General features: G+C 54.9%; 2 protein-coding genes across 2 annotated transcripts in view; one reads left to right on the top strand and one right to left on the bottom strand.

Moving 5' to 3' along the window:
* Positions 1 to 13,076, bottom strand: part of VIPR1 (vasoactive intestinal peptide receptor 1) — a 30,759-nt gene extending 17,683 nt beyond the window's left edge. The window contains exons 1-3 of the mRNA XM_082345829.1: positions 12,893 to 13,076; positions 1,988 to 2,136; positions 1,036 to 1,102 (exon numbers count right to left, since the gene is read on the bottom strand). Coding sequence (XP_082201955.1) covers positions 1,036 to 1,102; positions 1,988 to 2,136; positions 12,893 to 12,970 — 294 coding nt within the window. The 5' untranslated portion in view covers positions 12,971 to 13,076. The remainder of the gene's footprint in view (positions 1 to 1,035; positions 1,103 to 1,987; positions 2,137 to 12,892) is intronic.
* Positions 13,077 to 13,279: 203 nt separating this feature from the next.
* LYZL4 (lysozyme like 4) overlaps positions 13,280 to 22,350 on the top strand; it is a 51,101-nt gene continuing 42,030 nt past the window's right edge. The window contains exons 1-5 of the mRNA XM_082348798.1: positions 13,280 to 14,098; positions 15,644 to 15,768; positions 17,608 to 17,718; positions 18,440 to 18,495; positions 19,208 to 19,285. The gene's annotated coding sequence lies outside the window, so the exon portion shown is untranslated. The remainder of the gene's footprint in view (positions 14,099 to 15,643; positions 15,769 to 17,607; positions 17,719 to 18,439; positions 18,496 to 19,207; positions 19,286 to 22,350) is intronic.

Genomic DNA, 22,350 nt, shown 5'->3' with positions numbered 1-22,350 from the left:
GGAATCTTGCTTGGCAGGACTGTGTATAGCCCTGACAATGCTGGGCACACCCTGTCTTGCAGGCCAGCTATTGTGTCTGGGTCCTTGCCAGGCTTCAGGCTCTCTGGATCTCCAGCGGCGGTCCAGAACAGGAGTGGATTCACAGCTGGGTCTCTGGCCCTGAGTTCAGCTTCACCAGAAGTGGCACAGAGGGGAGGGAGGCTGGGCTCTGCCCTCAGGGCGGCCACGCTTGGCCTCAAGGAATCTCAGCACCACCAGGGCTGGGCTGTGAGCTGTGCTGGGGTGCAGGCCAGCAGGCAGCGGGGGAGCCAGGGAAGAGGGGCCGGTAGGGGGCACGTGGTCAGGGAGGCGTCCTGCTGGAGACAGCAGGGTCGGGAAGCTGAGAGGGGGTGACAGGCAAGAAAATGCTGGGCGCCTGGAGGGCCCGTGGTTGTGAGCTGGGCCCGGGAGTATTCCCTGTGCGTCTGCCCCAGGGAGGCCACTCAGGTCCCACCGCACACGTCATCAGGCCCACAGAGACCCAGGGCCCAGGCTGGCTGAGCATGCCCACTGGGGGCTGCCACCTCAACAGGAAAGAAAGCCCAGCCTGGGGTGGGGGATGGCGAGGCGGCGGCGGGGCTCTGCTTGTCCTTTTATAGACGTGTGTGCACAGAGAGACACGCACACGGACAAGCATCCCAGGCACACAGACTCACAAACACACACGCAGATATACATACATGTACACTTACTTGGACATGGAAAAACCAGACACAAGCAAACACAGGCACAGAGAGACACACACAACTCACAGACACACACGTACAGACATGACTGAGCGTGCCACAGACACACACACACACACACACACGCAGAGCACACCAGGCAGACACATCCAGGCAGGTCCAGGCTTACACAGACACATGCCTCCAACACACAAAGACACTCAGAGTCAGTCACGGAGCTACACAGCCCAGGGGCACAGCCGTAGCCCTAGACAGACAGGGGCCAGGAGCACACAGCTGGATGTGCGTGAACATGCACAGAGCCTCTCACGAGGTCATGGGCAGACTCACCGCCCACAGACCCATACATGCCCTCCTCTGGATCTCGGGCCAGCTGCCTGGTGACAGGGTGTTGGCACCTGCCATGCACCCTGTGCCAGCAATGACCTCATTGGGACCACGAGGGTGGCCTGCCCTTGGGGCCTAGGAGGTGCTCTAGTGGGGCCTATAGTCTGGGGTCTCGGCCTCTCTGGGCTGCGCATGAGCCCGGATCCCACTGTGGAGCCGTTCCGAGGCCTGTCTGCAGCCTGCTCCTGCCTCCCTGCCCTGGCGGGGGGTTGGGGCATAGGCAGCAGGCCGGTCCGGCCACCCCTCTACCCAGGCCGCAGTCTCAGGGCCCTGGGAGACAAGGGGCCGTCCCTCCTTGCGAGCTGGGAGAGGCAGAGGCCATCCGTGATGCTATACACACACTCACTGCCTCTACAGGAGGCAGACAGCCTGGGCGGCAGGGCCCAGGAGGAGGGGCCCAGGACGGGGTGCGTAACTGCCAGCCTCAGTGAGATGGGGGCACCGGGGAGCCAGGAAGAAAGGTGCTCCCCGCTCCTGAGCCAGGCTGCTATGTAACCGTAAGCTCAGCCTCGGGGGAGGTGACCTCTGGGAGGGAGGCCCAGAGCTGCTCCGGGCTCCCCACTGCTCCGGCCCTCCCCCTCCCTCACAGGGAGCCTTGAACGTCATAGCCACTCCCCACCTGCCACGGGCAGTCGGCCTCGGCGCCTCCCAACTTCCCAGCCTCTCTGCTTCTCCCAATCCTGCCCACCCTTCTGAGCCTGGCTCAGGCTGCAACTTTTGAAGGAAGCCATCTACTTCCTTCCGTTCTCACCCCAGGGCTGCTGAGCCAAATGCGGGGAGCACAGGACTGGGGGGTGAAGACCAGAGGGTGCTGCCATTTGATCTGATGGCCCTGCAGCTGGGCAGCCTCGACCTGAGGGTGGATCTGGGCTCACGGTGTGAGGGAGGGGGGCTCCTTGCCAGTGGGGGCCTCACCTGTTGTTTCATTCTCCAGCTGGGCCTCCTCCAGGCACTGGTTGTGCTGTACCTCGATCATCTGCATAAAGTCACACTCCTCCTGCTGCAGCCCGACTTCCCAGCCGCCCTGGGGAACAGAGACAGGGAGGGGGAGCCGTCACCCTCACCCACAGCCTACGTGTCATCCACGGACTCCAGGAGCACAGCGCCAAGCAAGGCCCAGTCTCCGGACGGATCCAAGTTCCAGACTAAACCCCAATCCCAACCCCAGGCTGAATTCGACCTTAAGCTGAAGCCTGACCCTGACCTAGATCTGACCCCAAACTCTTGTCCATTGTCCCCAAAGCGGGGTCTGCCTTGAGGGCCCTGTCATGGCTTCCTGGTGGCCCTAGCAGTACCATGGCTGTAACAACACTGTCTCTTTGTGGGTGGTATGGCTATGGACAGAGGTTAGAAGGCCTCTCCTTAGAGCCCAGGGCTGGCCCACTGGACTTTCCAGTTTGGGTTGGGAGCCCTCAGTCCCTGCTTCAGTCTCCATGGATGAGTGGGGCCCAGCAGGTGCCACCTCGTCATGAGTTGGACCCTGGCTTCCTGTTCTTGGAGCCAGGCCTGGGAGGAATCCAGGAGTCTGGCTGCATCTTCCAGCCTCTGTCCCCATTCTAGGAGCCTGTGCTCAGTCCCCCTGGGTCACCAGGCTGGGAAGGGAATTCTGGGCTTCCTTGGCCAGACCCCACCCCCCCACCCCCCCACCCCCGGCTCCTTAGCTTCTGAATAATTCAAGCTCTATCAGATCTAATGAGGGTGAAGGAGGTCTCAGGAAGTACAAGAGGCCCCTTTAGGATGGCTGGAGGTAGGGAAAAGGGATGGGAAAGCCCAAGCTTCTCCCCTCCCCTCCCCTGTGCCCCGGCCAGGGATTAGGGGTGAGATCTGACCTGTGTGCCAGGGAGACATTGGCATTGGGTCTGACACGTGAGTAGGGGTGATAGCTGCCCAGGAACAGCCAGAAAAAACAGGTCTTGGGAGCCACTGAGTGGGGAAGGTGAGTAAAGGCCTCCGTGAAGGAACCACTGGGCTGGTGGCAGCTTCTGCCTGTCTCTTTGGCTTTAGGGAAGTGGCTGCCACCTTACATCAGCTTCCTCATCTCTGCCCAGGGAGAAGAATGTCACAGTCCCAACAGGGCTGTGGGCAGAGGCCAGCAAGATTGCTCCAGAATCAGAGTTTATCAGCGTCTCTTCCACTTGTCCCCCCTCACCCTGGGACATGGTCTTCGACTCCCTGGACCTCAGTTTCCTGGTGGGCCAAATGGGCCTCAACCACCTCCCTTGCAGACCCAAAGGCTTCTTGCAGTAGGGCTGTGGGCAGAGCATAGGTATGATGGGGTTCCCCTTATTTCCTTCTTTTAAGGGGGTCCCCGTCTGGCATTGTTCTAAACAAGTCAATCCCATTGTAAGCATGTGACCCCAAAGAGGGACCACACTCTTAAATCTCATTATCTTTTCTTTTAAACAGTTATATGAACAAGTGTATCCTGCTCCATAATAGATCTGTGTTACTTTCCATATGCCAAGTTTTAAATGACTTTCCAGCTAGTATCTTTACCCTAATTGGCTGGTAGAGTTAATGGTCCAAGATGGAACCCACGTTCGCTGTGTGGCTTCCAGGCTCGTGGCACACAGGCGAGTGAGGTCTGGGTGCTGGGGTCACATGCTTCCCCTCCTGCCCAAAAGGGACGGAAATACTCATGGTGCTTTGTCTTAAGGGATCTGTGTCTGGCTCATCCTGCTGGGGCATGGGAAGAGGGGTGGCCAGAGGGATCCCAGAGGTGGCCTCTGGAAGAGGAACCCAGGGATTGGCCACCCCAGTTTGTGTCCCACCATTGGTCTCTCTTGCTTGCTTGGAGCACGTTTCTCCCCAAGGTAACTTCCCAGCTTGTTGTCCTCCAGCAACAGGGTTTGTTCTGCCTTCTGGTTCTTCCCTAGCCTTGCCTGCTTCTCCTGCCCATTTTCAGCTGCCATCACCCCACAACATGAAAGCAGAATGGGTAGTATTAGACATCTGTGTTGCTGCCTTCTACCATCCTTTCCCTTCCTCGGACGCCATGTCCTCATCTCTACCTGGGAAACCACGTCCTTCCCCACTCTTAGTCCATGGGGTTCTGATGAACCCTCTTCCAGGGGATCAATATATATGACCAGACTTAAGCCAGTCAAAGTGTTCCTGGCCATAGTCCCTGGCACGTGGCCTAATTCAGGCTCCTCAGAGCCAGGAAGCTCATTCCTGGGACCCTGGATTAAGCAATTAGGCAAGTGGATTTGTTCTTTCCCACTGGACTGGAAACCTCAAAGGACACAGGGGCTAGAACTACTGCCACCACCTTGTTGCCAAGTATAACACAATGATGAAGCCACACAGCTAAAGGAAGGATAAAGAGGTAGAGAAAAACTGGATCCTCTTGATATTGTCTGAGCCCCTGAACGCAGCCATGCCTAAAATCAGCCCTGCTTCCAGGAACATGACTCAATAACTTTCTGTATGGCTTAAGCCAGTTGAGTTTTCTGTCCTTGTAACCAAGAGTCCAGACTTGTGCTCTGAAGACAGGACAATGGACGCCCTCATTTGCTGAGCCCTCTTAAGCCTGGGCTATGGCCATGCTGTTTGCCGGGACACATTTATTTTCCAGTCACTGAGGGCATCATAGGGCTCCTGGTGGCTTCTGCCTGCTACTTTCTGAGGGTGAAGGGGTGTGGGGTCAACTTCTCTAGGCAACTCTGCTCCCCCAGCAGCACAGCCACAGTGTCTCTCCTGAGAGGCAGTGTGTAGAGGAAGGGCAGGAGCCCTTGGGATAACCTGGGAGCCTGGGGGTATCTCTGAATAAAGTGAGGGTGGTCTAGAGCACAGGTCCCCAACCCCTGGGCCGCAGGGTTAAGAACCGGGCCACACAGCAGGAGGTGAGCGGCGGGCAAGCGAGTGAAGCTTCATCTGCCGCTCCCCGTTGCTCACATTACCGCCTAAACCATCCCCCCCATCACTCGCATTACTGCCTGAATCATCTCCCCCCCACCACCTCACCCTGTCTGTGGAAAAATTGTCTTCCACGAAACCGGTCCCCGGTGCCAAAAATGTTGGGGACAACTGGTCTAGAGGATGAGTTCTGCTTTCACCACAATTGGGTGCTGGGCCCCATCTGGAGAAGGGTAAAGGAAATAGAGACCCAAAGTGGGGCTGGAGGTCACTCAGAAATGCACATTTCCAGAGGGACCTAAGTCTCTGGCCACTGGTCTGGACTGCATCAATCCCACTCCATGGCCTTGGGCCATCTGGTCAACCATTGCCCTTTGGGGGACAGGGCCAGGACAGCTCTCTCTAGCCCTTATCACTGAGGAATTCAGGCAGACTATGGACTTCCTCTTCTACATACTTCCCTATTCTAAACATCCTCATTATCCCTCTGGACTCCAGACACACAAAATTAGAAAATTCCCAGCCAGATGTAGCCAAGTCTAATGGTCCCAGGGAAGGGTTCCAGGGGAGGATACAGCTGGTGTGTGGGGTTCACAGAGAATGAGCAGTAGTGGTGGGCCTTTGAGGTTGTGTAAGAGTTTGACAATTAGAGGTAGAGTAAGAACATTCCAGAAAGCAGGAGCAGTGTGTGCAGAAGCGTGGAGGCATGAAAATGCCTAATACATTCAAGGTTGCAAGAAGCCCGATGTGGCTGCAGCAAGGGGCGCTGGAGGCATCAGGAGACAAGTTGGGAGACGTAGGCAGGGGCCAGGCCTCATCAGTTCTGCCTGGACTAGTGTAGTAGCTTTCAGCCCCACCACCTGCAACCTGAGGGATCTTTGTAAAATGTGTATCCCCAGCCTCGTTCTCCTGCATCAAATCTCTGATGGTCCTAGGAGTCAAAGCCCAGACATCAAAACTGGCATTCAAGACCCTTCCTAATCCCACCACTGCCTAGGTCTCCCAACTTGTCTCCTGCCACCTCATGTGGAGAGGAGGAAGCAGGCCTCAAAGTCAGTCTCACCTTGCAGTTGGTTTAAGATGAGAGTTTCAGGCCAGACTGGACCCCCAACACCTTCTCTGTGACAGCAGTTCCTGAGCCCAAAAGAAGGGACCAGGCAAGAGTGCAGAAGTCCGTAGCATCCCTTCAATCCTGGTCCTGTGTCTCCTGCCATTTTGTTGGCTGGATGTGGGAGGTGACTGACTGGGGGTTTGTAGGAGAGTCCTGAGTATCTGGCTGGGGCCGTGGATTAGCCAAGTCTTGTTAATTCCACCTGCTCAGTAGGCCCCTTCCTCTCTATTCCCACCGTGAGGGGCTTGGGAGAGGCCCTGCTTCCTCTTCCTGACGTGGGGCTCCCTGAGATATAGGGCAAAGGCTGAGGTTCTGGGGGAAAGGGTGAAGATGCTGAGAGTTGTAGCTGTTAGATGCTAGGGGCTCAGAGAGACAGGGTGAGGCCAGCTCAGGTGCTGTGGGCCATACCCAACCCCCTCAAGGGAAGCTTGAGACCACGGCTACCCATCTTGAATCAGAACCTCCAGCTTCATCCCAGGGCCAGAGAACTACGGCTGGAGAAGCCACGGGAGACAGAAGCAGGGCGGTGGGTGCGCATGAGTCCCTCTGAGGAGCAGCTAGTCTGTGAGAGGGGTCTAAAATGCAGCAGGCCGGAATAGGTGAGATAAGAGAAAGAACTTCCTGCCTGTAAATTACCAAGCAGTGTGGGCCACCATAGATGATTTGTGCTTCTGAGGTTTGTCAAAGGAGGGCTCTTTTTTTTTTTCCTGCTAGGGATGGTTGGAGCAAGCTGGGGAATGGGGAGTAGAGAGCAGGGGCTCGGGAGGGTCACATTTACCATTCTCCCATTACCATCTCATATCCCATGATTTATTTAAGCTCCTCCCCGCCCCCCACTGAAATAAGGGGGCAACAAAGAGTCATGAAGGGAAACTGAGGACCCAGAGAGAAAGCAGTGTGATCAAAGGCACATAGGACTGCAACCCAGCTTCGCCCGCTGGCCCCTTCATTTTGGCTTTTGTGTTTGAATTGGTAAGGAGATGGAGATCTTGTAGCCGAGGAGGAGGTGAAAGGGAGAGGAGAGAAGGAGTAAGAGGAGAAAAGAATGGGGGCAGGCATAGGAAGGTAAGGTAAATCATGGGATCCAGCAGTCACAGAAAAGAGGAGAAACATGCTCCTGGCTTTGCAGAGGGCACTAAAAGAAGTTGAAATTATCATCTTAGTGGGAAGAGACACAAGGGAGTCTGTTGGGCTGATGGAAATGTATAATAGCTTGATCTGGGTGGTGGTTACATAGGTGCACACGTGCGAGACAATTCCCTGAGCCTGCAAATTCAGATTCGTACATTTCACTAATGAAAAACTGCCTCTAAAGTCCCAGGGCAGTATGTGACATGCCATAACCACTTTGGAAGAAGTAGCTCCTCTTATAAGACGGCAGAGCCTAGTTAAGTCCACAAGTTCTGGAATCATACTGTCTGCCACTTCCGGGCTGGGCGACCTTGGGCAAGTCACCTCACCTCATCTGTAAAATGAGGACAATGGCGGCACCACCTACATCCAGGGTTGTTTTGGGTCACATGTAAGGGACACGAGGGGACTGCCAAGGGTTAGCAGTTGTTGCCAAAGCCCCAGCCCAGCCCAGCCCCTCATGCCCGGCTGCCTTGCTGTCTATGCCCGGACCCAGCCTAGCGCCAGCCTGAATGCCCTGCGGAACCCCAGGCAGTCTGAATGTCCTGCCCACTAACAAGTGGCAGCAGTGCCCTCCAGAGGAAAGGTCTCAAGCCTGGTTTTCCCCTACCCCCTACTGCCGTCTGATTTCTCTCCCCCTCCCTGTATTTTCACATCCTTTTGCCAATAGTCCAAAGCCTCCTGTCTCTGCAAGTCCTGGGGAAGGCTGAGCTCTGGGGGGATAGGAGGGTGGAGTGAGAATTGGTGTTGGTGGATGGGGGGTAAGAAAAAGAGGCAGACATAGGGCTGGGATGCAGGCTTGGGTTTGGGGCAAGAAAGAACTTTCCTCATCTTAGGGTGGTACCAGGGCAAGGGCTCTCATTATTAGGAGAATGCAAGCAAAGGCATTCAGCCTGGGGTTAAGCCTGGTCCCTCAAGAGGCCCTTCTTGCAAGGTTTACTGAGGGGCATGAAGCCTTACAGGCTTTCTTTGCAGAGGATCACCACGAGGATGGCCAGCAAAGCCGGGGCGGCAGGGACTCAGGTTTAAATCCTCTGTCCTTTGAAAGTCATCCTGGGCACCACTGGGGAAAGAACACTCAGTTTCAAACACGGTGTCTGTGGGTGATGTTGATGTCGGGTCACCCACAGAGAGCAGGGCAGTGACACAGGGGGCCATGACTCCTCGATACGTCGGCTGGTGACCTCTTCTCCTCCTCTGATGACCCCCTGAGCAGGAAGAACTCGTTTTTAAGATGGTGGGAGGCACTTCCTGGGAGATATGGACCTTCACATCATGAACCACATGAGAGGAGGTGCATATAAGATTGGGTCCTGTCCAGTGAAGCCCAGCTTCCTGCCCACCCACCCTGCTCCAGGCCCCCTGCTCATCCCCTCACCCACCTGCCAGCTCGCTGTACAGTCCCATCATGGCACAGGCAGGAAAGGTCCTTGTAGTAGGTACAACCCTCCCACCCTAATAATATCACCACTCATCTTGTGATGCTGGATTAAATGCTGCTGGGGGATACCTGAATATCGACTATTAAGGAATCCCTGTTCATTTTGTTAGGTGTGATAATGGTATCATAGTTACATAGGAAAATATCCTTTGATTTTAGAGATGCATCTTAAAATAATTTGTTCTATGATGTCTATAGTGTATTTTAAAATGCTTCAGCCAAAAAAAGCAAATGATGCAAATATTAATGGTCAAAGGTTAATAATTTTCAAATCTAGAAATTGGGAGTGGACAAACACTGGAAATTCCTATACTGCCATTTTGCTGACATCACTCCAAGAAATGGGTATTTCCATGTTCATTATGCTATTCACTGCACTTAAAAAAAAAACATGTTTGAAAATGTTCACAATAACAGTTAAAAAAAACCCCATAATGTGATGGAAAGATTAAATTGTATTTCTTTTTCTTCTGAAATACATCTAAGGTATGTGGGAGAGTTTGCGTGTATTGTACGTTTTCCTGAGTGCAATGAGAACAGCTTTGTGTTGGGAAAGTCAGAGAGGGGAGGGCCGAGTCTGGGAGGATGAGAAGAAGCAGGGAGAAAGAGACGGGGCTCTGTCTAGTTCCCTGGCCCCATTCCTGCATCCACGGCCAGGGTTGTCACAGTGAAGGGCCCCTGCGAGTGGCAGGCTCCACCCAGGCTGGGTTGCCATGAGGCTGCCCGCGTGCAGGGAGGCCCATCATCTGTTGCCTGCCTGGGCCTGGAGCCTCACCCCCCAAATTGTCTGGCCGCCCATGAGGAAGCACTACTCCCTGTCCCCAGTACTCCTGCCTGCCCTGGAAGCCCCTGGGCAAGGGGGGCAAGAGAGGGCTGAAGAAGGGTCCCTAGGGCTCCCTAGCTGGGGATCAAGCGGAAAGAAAGACCTGTCACATAGTTCACACAGCACTTTCACCTCCTTCAAGTCTCACTGAAGTCCTGACTGGACAGCCAAGCCCATTTCACAGTCAGTCGTGATGCTGGGGGTGGGTGGGTGGGTGGGAAGACTCTGCCCCAGCCAGGGTGGAGTTGGCCTCTCTTCCCATTTCTCCTGAATCTTGGGCCAAGGGTTCTCACCCTCCCTTTTGTGATGGGTTAACAGAGGCCCTTCCACAGAAAGGAAACATGCTCTCCGGGTCAACTGGTCATTGCCATGGAGTGAGGGGAGGACCCAGCTCAGGCTCCTTATCATGGAAGCTCTAGAAACGTCAGGAAAGACGGAGACTCAGGGGAGCATGGGAGGGTGGAAACCTCCGAAGGGAGCTCGCTCTTCCAGTGCAGTCCCTGGGGAGCCCTGGGCAGGCCTAACTGACGTTGTCCCTTGACTTAAGGAGGAGACCTGACCCCTCTGTAGCAGTGTTTCCTAAAGCCCACAGGGTGGCTTGCTGGGGGCCAGGAGGGCTGGGTAGCCATGGACAGCTTCTGGAGCAGCTGGAAGCAGAGGGCTGGGGCAGCATGCCTACGGCAAGGTGAAGCCTTCAGGAGCAGATGGCCAGCAACCCGCTTCAGAGAAGAGTCAGAGGAACCAAGCGTCCCCCAAGCCCAGGGCCATCCCAGTCTCTGGGGGGAGCTGAGGGCTTCCTCCTCCTTCTGGGGTCAGGCTCATTGGTCCTGCCAACAGAGGCTGTTTTATGGTCTCAGGTGGAAGGTTGGACCATTTGGCTGAACGCTTCAGGGACTGCCCTTCCTCCTCCAGGGAGCCTTCCCTGACTGCTCCTCTCAGCGACCCTTGCCCCATTTCTGGGCAGCTGCACCCCACACCCACCTGGGCTGGTTCTCCTGGGTCACTGGCTCTGCTCTCCCCTACCAACTGGAGGATCTTCCCAGGGCAGGGCTTGGGTCTGTTCCTTCTCTATGACACCTCCCGTCCCTGCCCTGGGCTGGGCGCTGGCCTGAGCAGTTCTGCTACCAGTGAGGAGCACCTGTGCCTGCTATCCAGGGGGTGGGGGTAGTGGAAGGCCTGGAGGGTGGTCTTGGGGCGGACTTCCTCTTCTGAGACACTAGAGGTTTTCTTTCCTTTTTTTGCTTCCCTGTTCAGAGATTTCCTCTTCACAGACTGAGGTCAGGGCTCCATAAACAGGAGTGATAAGGCCTTGAGCTTTCAAACTGAACTTTGCAGCTACGATTTTATGACTCTGGTAACGTACACCACCACCCCTTTCCCCCCCCCCCCGCCCCCACCAAATCTGGCTGGAGCAGGATTGCCTGGTGTCCATTCCTTATGGGAGCAAGTGCTGGCTGGTGGGGAGGAGGGAGAAATAGAGAGGGAAATGGGGGCCCCTCATTCCAGCCTGCCCTCATCCACTCCTGGGTGAGTCCCTTCTGCCCTCATCCACTCCTGGGTGAGTCCCTTCTCCCTCTGTGGGCCCAGCCCTGCACTGGGCTGTAGGGGACATGGGAGGGTGAGAAACCTTAGCCCTTGATCCCATGGGATGGTCAAAAGAGCCCAGGCTGGGAGGTGAGTAGGGTTGAAGGGTGGGGTCAGAGGGGGAAGGGCTGAGTGGGCTGGAGCAATCAGGGAAGGCTGTCTGGAGGAGCAGCTCAAGTTGGGAACTAACCAAACAAAATGTGGAAAGACAGGGGAGGGTAGGCACGGGAAGAGCCAGGTTTTGGACTCTCTCAGGAGGTGGGGGGCAGATGTTGCACGAGAAGGGGCCCCACTGAAACCACTCTGCCCCTAGGCTGAGAAGCCTCCAGGGATGGGAGAATGGGGTGCCAGTGGCGGTCCCAAGATCCCTGGCTCATCCAGGGAGAATCTGAGTGGTTGGAGCCCAAGGGTGGGAGAGCCCGAGGGTTGCTGGTGAGGCCTGAAGGCTTTGTGACACTGAGAGGCTGTAAGTGGTGCCAGAGCTACGGCCTCAGGGCCAGAACTTGGTGGGGCTTTGAGTGCTCAGGAGGTGGGTCTCACCACAGTGGGAGGAGAGGAATTATGCCAATTGTTTTAAGGTCTGCTCCCAGGACAAGCAATGAGCACCCCATCCCAGAGTGTGCAAGACATTAGCTAGACGGAAGAGAGATTCCTGCCCTGGTGGAGGTGATGGTAAGGGAGGTAATCATGGGATAGAAGAAACTAGATGACCAATAGACTCCATCCACCCACCAGCCAACCTGGAGCTGGTGCCAGACCTGGAACCCACAGGTTTTAGGCCCTGCCCAAGCAGCAACTGCAGATTCCTCAAGTCCTGGGGTAAGGGTAGAAAGAAATCAACCTCAGTCCAGGTCTGATGGGTGGGGGACAGGTGTGGCTCGGTTATCTTTGGGCCTCACTTTGCCCATCTGTAAAATGGGCATGGGTAGTCTTCAGGTCTTCCCTGATCTTACAGAGAGATGACCCATGCATCTCCTGCCTCAACCAGAATCTGCCCTGCAGCCCAGGTGAGCCACACCCCCAGGCACACACATGGGCACACCCACATATGGGGCACGAGGGCACACATGCACCAGGGGCACACACACACCCATATGGAGATGAAGCAGAAGTGGGAGGAAGAGGGTGGCCACTGCTTGTTGGTTGTTTGCTCCCTGGTCAGCTTTCCCCATGCACATGTCTGGCCCTCCCTGATAAACACCACCCCAAATCCTTACTGCCCACCACCTTCCACCTTGAGCTCCATACCTTTCAGCTCTGCTCAGTGCGAGGGCACAGAAGGGTCTGCCTGCCAACCACCTGATCCCAAAAGCCCCTTCCCAGGTCCCGGGGTCCTCGGTGCTTGGTCTGCTGCTGAATGTCACTCCTACAAGTAGCTTAACGCCCCACAGACACCTCCGGTCGGGCACAGCACACAACGACGACCCTCACAGCCTGCTTCCAACCTCCTGTCTAGCAGACCTTCCATTTCAGTGGACCACAATCCCCGACCCTGCATCCACTGACCTCCCCGACCCTGCATCCACTGACCTCCCCAACCCACAGGTACTACACGGAAGGCAAGTTTGGAGTCTGCTCTTTCCCGCCTCCCCTCCACCGGTGTCCCAGATCCCGGCGCTGAGCGGGCTCCAAACAGCGCGGGAAGGGACTAGGCTCGACGGAGACCCCACCCAGCCCTCGGGTCTAGATCCGGTCTGAGGCGCAAGGGAGGCGAGACACGGTGCTCCGCGCCCCTTATCCCCTCCACACAGACTTGAGCACACGGCTGGGCTCCCGTCACCCTCGCTCCACCCCCAGCTGCCGGGACTCTGGGCGGCCCGGCGGACACTCACCGCTGGGCCGAGGGCGCAGGCTAGGGCGCCGACCAACACGTAGAGCCAGCGGGCGGACGGAGGGCTAGGCGGGCGCATGGTCCGCCCCGAGTCCGCGGCGGGCGGCCCGGCGCCGGTAAAGGGCGGGCGGACGGGCGGCGCACCGCGCAGCGGACGGCGGGGAGACTGACAGAGTGGCGCTGCCGCGGTGCCCCTGCGCTAAGAGGCTCCGCTCGGGGCGGGGGAGGGCCCCGGGGGCTCGTCTGACGGGCGGCGGGTGCAGCCAATGGCTCGGCAGAGGCGGGGCGGCCGCGCAGGTGTGGGGCGGGGCTGGGGGAAGCCCCGGCGAGCGGGGTGTCCCAGCGCTCCCTCCGCCAGTCCCACAAGTCAGTCCTCAGACGCGAGGTGTGGGCAGGCCTTTGTCCCTTCGGACCGCATCCCCGGGAGACCCCAACCCGTCCCATTCTTCCCTGCTTGGCTCACGACTTTTCCAAGCGCCAGGCTACGATCTCCCACTCCCACACGCCCCCTTAGCCCCACCCCAGGGCGCTCTGCGCGTCCAACTTCCAAGCCACCTCCTCTAGGAGGTCTCCCCGCCAGCCTCGCCATTTTCCACTTCTGCGCCTCGGAGGGCTGGTGCAGGCCGGCCGGATTAGGAGACAGCACAAATCACTTCTGATCCTCTAGGCTGAGGGCGCGACCTGCCTAGGGTCCTGGGCTGCAAATGCCCCAGATAGGTGAGGCTCACTGTTTGATCCAGTTTCAGTCGCCCCAACTCATCCCTCGCGCCGGAGAAGCCAGGCGAGGTGAAGCTAGGGCGCGAGTGAGTCCCGACTCTGGGTTCCTTGGTGCCTCCCCTGAGCCCTGGCGACCCGGCAGGGCGCGCTCGGCACCGGCTGGGCTCCCGGACCATTCACGACCAGGCGGGGGCGGGGCGTCGTGCTTCAGGAAGGCTGGCGAGTCCGCTCCCTCGCGCGTCTGGGCCGGGGCACCTCCGGAAGGAGGCAGAACCGAAGCTCCAGCGCCCCCACGCGGGGAGGGAAGGTCTGTTGCCCGCGCGCGGGCCCGGACTGCGCGCCTCCGACCTAAAACAACCAGAGCCCTCCTCCTCCAGCCTTCCCTATTTTACGTACTGGGAAACTGAGATACAGAGAAAGGCCCGGAGCCGGCCTCTGATGCCTCACTTCCAAGGTTCGGCGGGTGACATGGGGCCAGCCCTCCTCCACCGTGAGTCCTCAGAGCTCGGTTTATTCTTCCTTAGAATAAGGGGCAGGTTCACTGGCTCCGCGCCCTGGAAGGGCGCCTTCTTGTGGACCAAATGCCGGTGGCTGCCTTGCCCTCTTTCCGAGGGTTCGAGACGGTGCAGTCGAGGCTGGAGGTGGCGGTGGTGGCAGTGGGGTAGGGTGGCTGATGGGTGGCTGTGATAGGGGGATGAGGGCAGGCGATGTTCAGTGGAGAGGCGGAGAGGGCTGCGCGTCCCTGGGCGCCTGCGGAATGTGCGGCTGCTTGAAGGAAGTCTTACTCCAGGCGCTGGCTGATCAGCAAGTGCGTCAGAGTTCCCTGCGGGCCCACCCTGCTTTCCCTCCCTACAGCGCGGGGTACTCGGGCCGCTGACCTTCTAAGGGTAGGATGGAGTTATGGAGAGACAAGGGAAAGCCAGGAAGGGATGAGCGCCCAGCCCCTCCTCGATTTCGGCTTATTTGGGGTGCTAACATTTGCTTTATATTCTCCCTCCCTCCCTCCCTCCCTTCTTCCCTCCCTTACACAATCATTAAGAGTATGCTGTGTGCCAGGCTCTGCGCTTTGCACTGGGGCACAGAGATAGATAAGACAGTGGCACCTGTTGCCTGAGGAGGACTTGGGGAGCTATTGTACTCCCTCCAGATTTCTTCCTCCTTCCAGATATAATCTGTAAGCCTGGACATAAGCCCTTCCCCAGACAGGAGAACTGTGGAGATGCCCTTGCCCTGGCCATTCTGGGGTTTGAACTCACTTTCTCAGGGGAGGAAGTGTTTGAAAAATCACCAGCCATCTCCTCATCCACTCTCACTTCTGGAGGCCAGGTTAGGCTCAGGAGTCAGAGGTCCTTGCCTCCCCCTGCGACCCTGCCAGTACTCCCTCTCAGGCCTCAGTGCTCTAGCAGGGCAGTGGAATTTTGTCCTCATTCTGGAGAGTCACCTCTGCTTGGCACAGTGACCCAGGAATCCTAGATATGAATGCCAAATCCATGAGCTTTGGATCTCATAAACCTTTGCCCACTCTACACACACACACACACACACACACACACACACACACACACACACACACACACACCCCATCTGATCAGCTGCAGAATGCTGATGAAATCCCACCATTAAAGCATGTCCTTTGGCCTGTTAAAGTTCTGCTCTCTCTGAGGACAGGTATCTTGGTTACTTGAGAGTGCATTTGAGGGAGGTGAGGATTGGGGAATAGGAGAGAGTCAAACCCCACTTTGCCAAGTGACCCTTGGCCAGGCCCAGAAGGGGGCAGATGGAGGAGGGGTGGGAATCTTAAGGCTCTCAGCTGGGGGTGGCTGCCTCTCCCCTTGTTCTGGAGGGTGTCCGCACGACGCCCCCTCCTTAGCTCGAGGACCACACGTCGTGGGCAGGCTGGAAGCAGCGAGAGTGACTGGCAGGGCCCCTGGATGCCCTTGCAGTCCTCAGGCTCCCAGGAAGGAAGCGGGTGACTGAGGAATAATAGTTTCCATGCAGATTCTTTGCAATGAAAATGACTTCTTTGTTCTTTCAGAATTGTTCTCCTGGGAGACCCACCCTTCCTTACTTATCAAAAGTCACAAAACAACTTCAGAAGTGAAAGAAGCAGGAAAAAGAAAATAACAAAAACAAACCAATACCTGAACAATTCAACCAAGAGTATGTTTGTCCTTGTTTTTTCTTTTTTTTTTACCTTGTTTTGACGAATTGTTCCTGCATGTCCAGTTCTATGTCCTGAGGCATTGTGGGGATCACCCGGGGGCCTACTCCTGGGGAGTCCTTGTGATCTGATGAGAAAACCATCCTTTCACCTGTTTGATGATCTGGGAAAGCTTCTGGGGTGGGAGTGGGATATCAGAAACAGGAGGTGTGTGTGTGTGTTGGGGGGGGCACAGAGACAGACTATTTGAGGGGGTGGGAAGCAGTGACTTGGATCTCCGTCTTCATCCCCCCCCCCCCCCCACAAAGCCCGAGTCCCTCTGGAGTTGACCTTTGCCTCATCAGTCCAGGTTTGGGGAGGGGGCCACAGCCACCTCTTTCTCTCTGCTCCCCCGTGTCCTCTTGAATGGATTCCTCCACGGGTATTCTGTTCTGAAGTCTCTCCTCCTGGATCCCTGGAACCAGTCTCCAGTCTCTGGCCCAAGCCCCACCTCCCTTCTGGATGCGGGAAACAGAGGGGTGCAGAAGGTGGGGGGAAAGAGAGAGAGGCAGAATCACTTGCCTTCCCCCGTGATGACAGGCGCGGCAGGAAAGAATCGGCAGTTACTCATCTGGAGCCTGCCTGGCTTCCTGACTGCCTGCCTCATTCTTGCTGTGGGTGCCACCTTGCCTCCCCCAGTCCTTCTCCCGCCTCTCTGAGTCGTGCACGCAGTGCTTCAAGGCTCCCAGCTCAGGAACTCAATGATGGTGAGGTCTGCAGTGGAGTGGGAAGGGCAGCTGGGGACCACGGTGTGGTCTTGGCTTCCTTGGCAGGGACCTGGCCTGGAGAGTCACTGCTCAGGATGCCCCTTCCGGAGCCATCCACATTTCTGTGTGGATGCAAGCAAGCTTTGCCCTTTCTGGGCTTCTGAGTTGAAGACACCTTAGGTCTTTATTCATCGAGTGGGGCTGGCAGCTCCCAGGATATGAGGTGCTCATCACCTCCCCAGGCCTCTCCTTCTTTGGGGCCGGTTCTTCCTGTGAGAAGATGTTTCTTAACTCCAAGCCGTGGTTTGGTGGAGGGCAGGAGAGGCCTATTGCTTAAAGAAGCAATATTCCCTTCATCCTTTCTGTGACTGCTTGCAGTGAATAGCATTCCTTCCTCCCTCTGGTATCACCACCTCCACTGACCTGGCCCTCTGATGAGCACTGGGGACGTTTCGGTGACTTAGACATTGGCTGCCCCTCTAGGACAGCCTAGCACTGCTTGAGCAGGGCACTGGAGGGACCTTCTGGTGATGCTGCAGCTGCACTAGCTAAAAAACAAAAGTTCATGGGAGTGCAGGTGATGGAGGGAGAATTGTCCTGACTTGAGAGATGGGGAAATGAAGCCCAGGAACGGGTTCGGAAATGGCCAGCATCACCCCTTGGTCCTGGAGGCTGGGGCTTAGAGCTCGAGAGGGAGGGGGCGGGGGGGAGGTGATGGCGCCAACTCTAGGTGCATCAGTTCAGGCCCCCCAGTGATCAGATGCTAAGACGGAGTTAGTATTATCGGAAGTTTATTGGATGGCGGGGGGACCCTGTGAAAGACAAAGGAGGAAAAGGCAGGACCCAGCAGGGAGAACCTCAGACTGCGACCCAGCTCTGACAGAGCCTCTGCTAGCCTGACCCTGAGCTGCAGAGCAAAGGTGACACGTGGACGCCTTAGTAACCCTACTCTGCACAGTCAATGTCTGGGGGCCATCTGGGAAGAGAAGCACCCTCACCTCAAATGCTGTGGTGAATCCTGAAAGCGCAACTCAGAGAGGCCGTCAGCTCACTGCATTCCCCACAGCTGAATGGCATGTTCTTTCTTGACAGGAGATCCAAGTGAGGCATGTCTGCGGCTACCACAGAGGGGAAACTGAGGCGTGGAAAATGAAGTCCGGGGGAGAGATCCTGCTCCAGGAGACAGAGGAAGAGGAGCCTAAGGTCCTACCCTTGGGGAATGCCTATGCTGGGCACAGACAGGGATGACTCAGGAGGGAGCTCCTTTCCTCAGAATCCCAGGGCTCATTATGATCCAGGGGGTCAGCGGTCTGTCATCATGCGGCTTGGCATCGTGGTACAGCAAGTCTGGGAGACTCCAGAGGGGAGGACCGCCCCCTCCCCCATTTACTCTCTAACAGCAGCCACAGTTTCTTGGTCAAATGCCTACTGCCATATCTGTGTGCATGTGTGTGTCCGTGTATAAGAGCACGTGAGTGTGTGTGCTGTGTATGGGTGTGAGTCAGGACAGACGCATCTGCTCCCAGCCGGGTGTGAGAGTAGGGCGTGGCCAGCATGTATTGGGAGGAGGCTGAGTTAGGGGCAAGGCTCTGCGTGATTAGTGGCAGAGAGGGAATGAGTCGCAGAAAGGGTTCCCAGGACCCCAGCACCAGGCTGTGTCTCAGAGCTCATTCCTGAGGCAATGAACTCTGTGGGCATTATGGCACCCCGACCCCAGAGGGAGCTCAGCCTAAGTCCACAGAAGATCTCAGTTCCCACGCTCACCTCTCCACTCCCAGCCCCGGGTTCCTGTGAATTGTTGTGTAGCTGGCCTTGGACAGAGATTCTGGAAAAGGACGATAACGTCAATGGGACAAAACAGACCTGGGGATTAAGTAACATAATTGATGCCATCAGAGACTAGTGTGTGTGTTAAAAATTTAAGGCTATCGACTGAAAAAGATGGAAGTCTCTATGGAACTCCCAAACAACTAGAAGAAGGTAAGATAACACAAAGAAAACTCCATCAATCCAATAAATTATTGTATGTGTGTGGGGGGGGATTAGAAACAAGAATACATGATACATGGAAGCATAAAATCAGATATCAGGAGTAATGACAAACATTAATCATCACAGTAAATGTGAAAGGAGGAGAATTTAAGATGGGAAATTTAAGAGGAATAGTTCGTATTATTAGAACATTCAGTCTATCAAAAAGATGAAATAATCATGAACATCTAAGCATCTAATGATATAGCCTCAAGATACATGAAAAAATGATGAATTGTCAAATCTGCAGTCAGAGTGGAAGACCTGAACACCCTTCCCTCAGGAATTCCATTCAGCTGTCAAAAAAAAAAAAAAAAAAAAAATCAACTAGAGCCACATTTCCCAGCAGGGATAGATATCTCAAAATATGGTATTGAGCAAGCAAAGCAGGTTGCAGAATGAGGTGTACAATACAGTGTTCCTTATATAGAACTTAAAATCTGCAAACAATACTATGTAACTTTTATGGATACAAAAATATATAGAAAAAGTCTAACAAATGTCCAGGAAGGATAAACGTCTAAGTCCTGTTTTCTTTCTGTAAGGCGAGGGAGGGGAAAGGGATAAGGGAACTGTATTAGTTTTCTGTTGCTGTGTTACAAATTACCACAAACTTAGCATCTTAAAGCAACACCCATTTATTACCTCATATTTTCTGTAGGTCAGAAGTCCAGATATGGTCTACCTAGGTCCTCTGTGGAAATCAAGGTGTTGGCCCCCTACTCTCCAACCTCAGCAGGCAAGTTGAGTATTATTCTTGTTTTTTAACTTGTTAAGAAAAGCTTCAAAATATACAAAGTGGATAAAATAACATAATGAACTCCCATGTATCCCCCATCACTTTGTTTTCTTTGTGTCCCCACCCCAGCCATGATCATTTTAAATCAAACCACCGATCTATCATTTTACCTGTAAATATAACTCAGTAGGTACCTCTACAGGATAAGCACTCAAAAAACAAAAAAAAGACCCACAATATTATTATTACACAATACCATTTTTATGCTAACCACACCTCCCTACCTGCCAAAATTCCTTAACAGCATTAAATAGTGTCATTATTTAATTTTCTTTCTTTGTCTTATAAATGCTTTTATTTTCTACCAGTTGTTTGTTTAAATAAGGGTCACATATTATAATTCAATATAGAGGCTCCCTCATCTCTCTGCCTCTCCTTTCCTCACAAGTTCTCCTTGGAAGAAATTGGACTGGTCCTGTTCACTGGCTTCCCACAGTCGCAGTTTTGGTGACTGCGTTCTGTGGTGTTATTCAACTATTTCTCTAAGACTGATTATTTTAAAACACATCTTAAAACATAAATGAGGTGATTTGCTCCTTAGTTCAAAGTGCTTACAAATCCTGAGTGAGACCCCCATCACCTCCCCTTTACCTCTCCTCTGCTTCTCCCACTCTTGTCTCCAGCCACCCTGGCCTCCCTGCTAGTCCAAGAACTCATTCCTGGCCCACTCTTTTTTAAAAATTGAAAGGTAGTTGATTTACAATGTTGTGTTAGTTTCTGGTGTACAGCAAAGCGATTCAGTTATATGTATACGTATATTCTTTTCCATTATAGGTTACTACAAGATATTGAATGTAGTTCCCTGTATTATACAGTAGGTTCTTGTAGTTTATCTATTTTATGTATAGTAGTGTGTATATGTTAATCCCAAACTCTTAACTCATCCTCCCCCCACCTTCCCCTTTAGTAACTGTAAGTTTGTTTTCTGATTCCCAGCCCTCTCTTGCTCTTGGGTCTTAGGTCCCTCTGCTTGGAATGCTCTTCTTCCAGGTATCGCCATAGCTCCTCACCTTTCTCTTTAAGGCTGACTCCTCTACTTCATACTAAACTGCTTCCTTCGCTCCGAATCCTGGGCTGGGCCCCCTCACCCTGTCTACATCTTTTCCCCATTGTGCTTGTCACCTCCTAAGGTACAATGTCCTTTAGTTATTTGTGAATATACTCTATTACACATATTGTCAGTTTCTCTCTGCTAGCATAGAAGTTCCACCAGGGCAGGGATTTCCAGGTGTTTTGTTCCCAAATGTATCTCAAGTCCCTGGAATGGTGCCCGGCACATGGCCCTCTATTGGTGTTTATTGAATGAACAAATAAGTGAATGAGTCTTCCTAAAACCCATAGCTGATGCCGCCCTCCCTCTGTCCCAGGATTCTAATGCTGCCCTCTCACAGGCTCTGAGGGAAGCTCTTCCCAGCCCCTCCTTAGTCTGGCCTTGGATACTCTTCCCCACCCCTGCCCAAGCCTTGGGCTCTGCCTTGTAGAACACCAAGCTCTTTCATGCCTCCCTGGCATTGCCTGTGCTGTTCCTTCTGTCAGGAACGCCTTCCTCCACACGTCTCTCAGGGCGGTCTTTGTCATGCTTCAGGGCTTGAGTCCGTGTCAGTCACCCCCTCTGGGAAGACCTGGGATGATAGGCCCAGAGTGGTGATGATTGGACAGCAAGAGAGATGGAGCTCCTCCAGCAAGCCTATCCTGCTTAGACCTATCTTTGACTCTAGGCCACATCTGACCCTTGATCACAGGCTGATCCCTAATGATCTAAGGCCTCCACCCAGAGTTACACATGATCTTAGACTGATCCCTGACTCTGACCTGACCCCTGACCCTTATCATGGGTCTCGATTAAAAGTAACCTTCGATCCTGATCACGGGCCTCAATCCAGAGTGACCCATGACCCCAGGATCATACCTAACTTCTGAATATGGGCATCAGCCCTGACTTCTGACCCTGATCCACCTTGCCTGTCACAGGGCGTGAGAATGTGTGGCTGGCTCCCGTCAGGCAGTGCCTGAGTCTCCAAGTCCACAGTCCCTAGAGAGGGGCCAGGGCCTCAAGGCTGGGAGTCTCCAGGACCCCTGCGGGAAGTTCTCACGTCTGCCTGTCCTCTTCCCATCCCGCCCTCTGGCTCCCAATCCGGTGGGTGCTGCCCCAGACTGACGGGAGACACCTCCCTACCTCAGGGAGCCCCACTACGAGGAAACACAGCCCTGCTCTCCAAGAAGCACAGTCTGAGGGGGAGACACAGCCCTCGCTCAGGGAGCCCCACTCTGCGGCAGTACAGCCCTGTCCGTGAGCGTCCACAGTGAGGAAGAGATACAGCCCTTCCTCAGGAAACAGGAATTTGAGGCGAGACATGACCCTGTCCTCAAGGAGCTCCAGTCAGAGGGGAGACACAGCCCTAAATCAGGGAGCCCGACTCTGAAAAAACACAGCCCTTCCCTCGAAGAGCCCCAGTCTAAGGGGGGAGACACTGCCCTGCCTCACGGAGCCCGGTATTGAGATCAGAAGCAGCCCTGCCTCAGGGAGCCCCTCTGAGGGGAGACACAGCCCCGCCCTCAGGTCTCTTGACTTTGTGGCCAGGCACCAAGGGATGGGACTAACTGGCCAGAGCAGCCCACACTTCTTTTTGCTCAGATCTGGGTAAAAATAGCCTCAGCTGCACATGCCTCTCTCTTACTCCCCCTTTATCCTGGACCCTGCCTAGGCCCAAGTCACTTGTCATCTCCTCCTGCCCCTCGGCCTCTTCTTGCCTGGGATGGGACAGGGCCCAGAAAGATGGGGCCAGGGGCCCAGACAGGTTCAGCAGTTCTGCTGCCGCCCAGGTGAATCCTGACACCCGTTGCTGCTTCTGGGGGGCCACGCTGGATTGGCTGTTGGCTCTCTTGCCTCATGATATGAGATAATTTGCTCCAGATATGAGATGATTTATCCGCCCCTGAGGTGCGTAGACATCTCTGTCCTCTGCCTTGAAAGGGGTGACGAGGCAAGGAGGAAGCTCAGCCCC

The sequence above is a fragment of the Balaenoptera borealis genome (assembly GCF_965194805.1).
Source record: "Balaenoptera borealis genome assembly, chromosome: 12".
Classification (NCBI taxonomy): Eukaryota; Metazoa; Chordata; class Mammalia; order Artiodactyla; family Balaenopteridae; genus Balaenoptera; species Balaenoptera borealis.
Note: the sequence above shows the minus strand (reverse complement) of the source record. Positions and strands in the feature narration are given on the sequence as shown.